This window comes from Octodon degus, unplaced genomic scaffold (assembly GCF_000260255.1).
Source record: "Octodon degus isolate 3935 unplaced genomic scaffold, OctDeg1.0 scaffold00001, whole genome shotgun sequence".
In the NCBI taxonomy this organism is placed as follows: Eukaryota; Metazoa; Chordata; class Mammalia; order Rodentia; family Octodontidae; genus Octodon; species Octodon degus.
Window position 1 is genome coordinate 22,770,759 of NW_004524577.1, and position 2,312 is coordinate 22,773,070.

At 45.1% G+C, this 2,312-nt stretch overlaps 1 protein-coding gene across 1 annotated transcript in view; it reads left to right on the forward strand.

Annotated features, from left to right (window-relative positions):
• The window catches only part of LOC101566199 (survival of motor neuron protein-like), an 18,768-nt gene that overhangs the window by 7,253 nt on the left and 9,203 nt on the right, over nucleotides 1–2,312 (forward strand). The window contains exons 6-7 of the mRNA XM_012513003.2: nucleotides 223–315; nucleotides 1,070–1,180. Of these exons, the coding sequence (XP_012368457.1) occupies nucleotides 223–315; nucleotides 1,070–1,180 (204 nt within the window). The remainder of the gene's footprint in view (nucleotides 1–222; nucleotides 316–1,069; nucleotides 1,181–2,312) is intronic.

The following is a 2,312-nucleotide window of genomic DNA, read 5'->3' on the forward strand; positions in this document are numbered from 1 at the left end:
TATTTATTTTTTTAACATTTATTTAGTGTGTGTGTGGCCAGCTCAGCCCACCAGGGGGCGCGACTGGCTGGCATGTGGTGCTGGGGGGATCGAACCACGGTCCCTGTGCTTTTCCAGGCTTGTTCCAAATAGGTGCTTTAGACCACTGAGCCATCTCTCCAGCCCCGGATCCCTTTTCTTATATCAAAATCAGTAAATTTTCCTTTGAAATGTTCTTTATAGCCAGGTCTGAAGTTCAGTGGCCCACCTCCACCACCACCACCACCGCCACACTTCCTATCATGCTGGCTACCTCCACTTCCGGCTGGACCGCCAGTAAGTACAGAAGAATTCGGAGGAAACTGCTTTTGTATAGAGTTTGGAATTTAGCAGAGACAGTGCCCAGCTTCAGACTCTAATGAATGAAAATTCAAGGATTTTTTTTTTTCTTTTTTGACCACTCAGGATGCCTTCAGGGCAGGTCTGGTTTGGCTTGAGGATGAGGGAATCGAACCACAGCATCCTGAGCCTGACTGCTTTGTTTCAGCAGGCACTTAAACACCTGATCTAATGTGAAGGCCCCCATAATAAATGAAAGTTTAAATGTCACTGTTTTATATTTGGATTTTGGCTTGGGGGGGGGGACAGGATCTTGCTTATGCAGCTCAGGCTGGCCTTGAACTCACTGTGTAGTGGTCTTCCTGCCTCAGACTCCCATGGCTGGGCTTGCATGTGTCTCTTTACTCAGTGTGGCCCACACAGAGGTGAAAGGTTGACTACTCACTGTTCACTGGTTTTTATTTATTGAAATAAGAGATGTCATGGCACAGAGGAGAAAATACAATTAATACCATCAGTCTCTATGTAAAGTGAATAACCAGACTTTGCATTTTTATTTGCTGGATTTAAAATAGACCCTTTTTGTTACATGTGGTGGTGTAAGCCTATAATCCCAGCACTCAGGAGGCTGAGGCAGGAGGATCACCATGAACTCAAGGCTAGCCTGAACTACAGTGAGACCCTGTCCCCACAAAACCAAACCAAACCAAACCAAACCCAGAGGATACATGTATACGCTTTCCATTTGCAGATGATCCCCCCACCTCCTCCCATCTGTCCAGACTCCTTCGATGACGCGGACGCTCTAGGCAGCATGCTCATGTCATGGTACATGAGTGGCTATCACACTGGCTACTACATGGTGAGTAGCCTCGGGGCATCCTCCCGATGATTTCTTGGCAGCTATGAGCCTTTTCTGCTTTATAATTAAATTGTAGTTGACTATGTAGTGTTTTTTTGTTGTTTTTTTTTTCTTTTGGCGGAACCGGGGATTGAACTGAGGCCCTTAAGCTTGCCAGGGAAGCATTTATTCTACTGAGCCATCTCCCCGGCCTCGATTATGTAGATCTTTTTTTTTCCCCCATAATTTTATTGAGAGACAAATAGCAGTGAGACAGTCTCAAACCAAATTGGTAGGACAGCTTCAACAGTTAACACCTTGCATACATTCCTCCCAGTGGTTAATTGCCGCACAAGATATGGACATGATGCCCTGTGTACAGACACTATGAGAGCAAGTGCTCTCGATTATGTAGCTCTTCAGGCTGAAAGTGCATTAAAGAATTAAAAATACCTCGAGGGCCGGCGATGTAGCTCAGTGGTCTAAAGCGCCTGCTTAGGCAAGTGCACAGGGACCAGTGTCTGATTCCCAGCAGCACATGCCGTGCCAGCCCCTCCCCGAGGGTGAGCTGAGCTGGCCACACACACATGAAGAAACATTGAGCCACATGTGGTGGCACACATGTCTAGGCACAGTTGCTCCAGAGGCTGAGGCAGGAGGATCACTTGAGCCTGCTAGTTGGTAGCAGCTCAGGCCACATACTAAGACCTCATCTGAGAACAGAAGCATCTGTATGCTCAGGCTAAAGTGCCCCTTGTGTTGTCCCTGTTGAGGGTCGTTCTAGTTCTCTTTTTTTTTTTTTTTAAATTGGCGGAATGGGGGATTGAACTCAGGCCCTTGAGCTTGCCAGGCAAGCGCTCGTTCTACTGAGCCATCTCCCCGGCCCCTTCTAGTTCCTTTTACTTTTTTTTTTTCAATTTTTTTTTATTTTTTAGTTCCTTTTAAGTAAAAAAAAAAAAAAAAATAAGAGCCAGATATGGTGGCACAGGACTGTGTTCCCTGCACTGGAATTACCGTGACTTTGAGGCCCGTCTGAGATATACAGTGAGAACCTCTCTCAAAAAAACTGAATTATTGAAAGTGTACATTTTAAGCATATGTCGTTCATTGTATGCAATTATTTCTTTTTTTTTAAATTTTTATTATTATTATT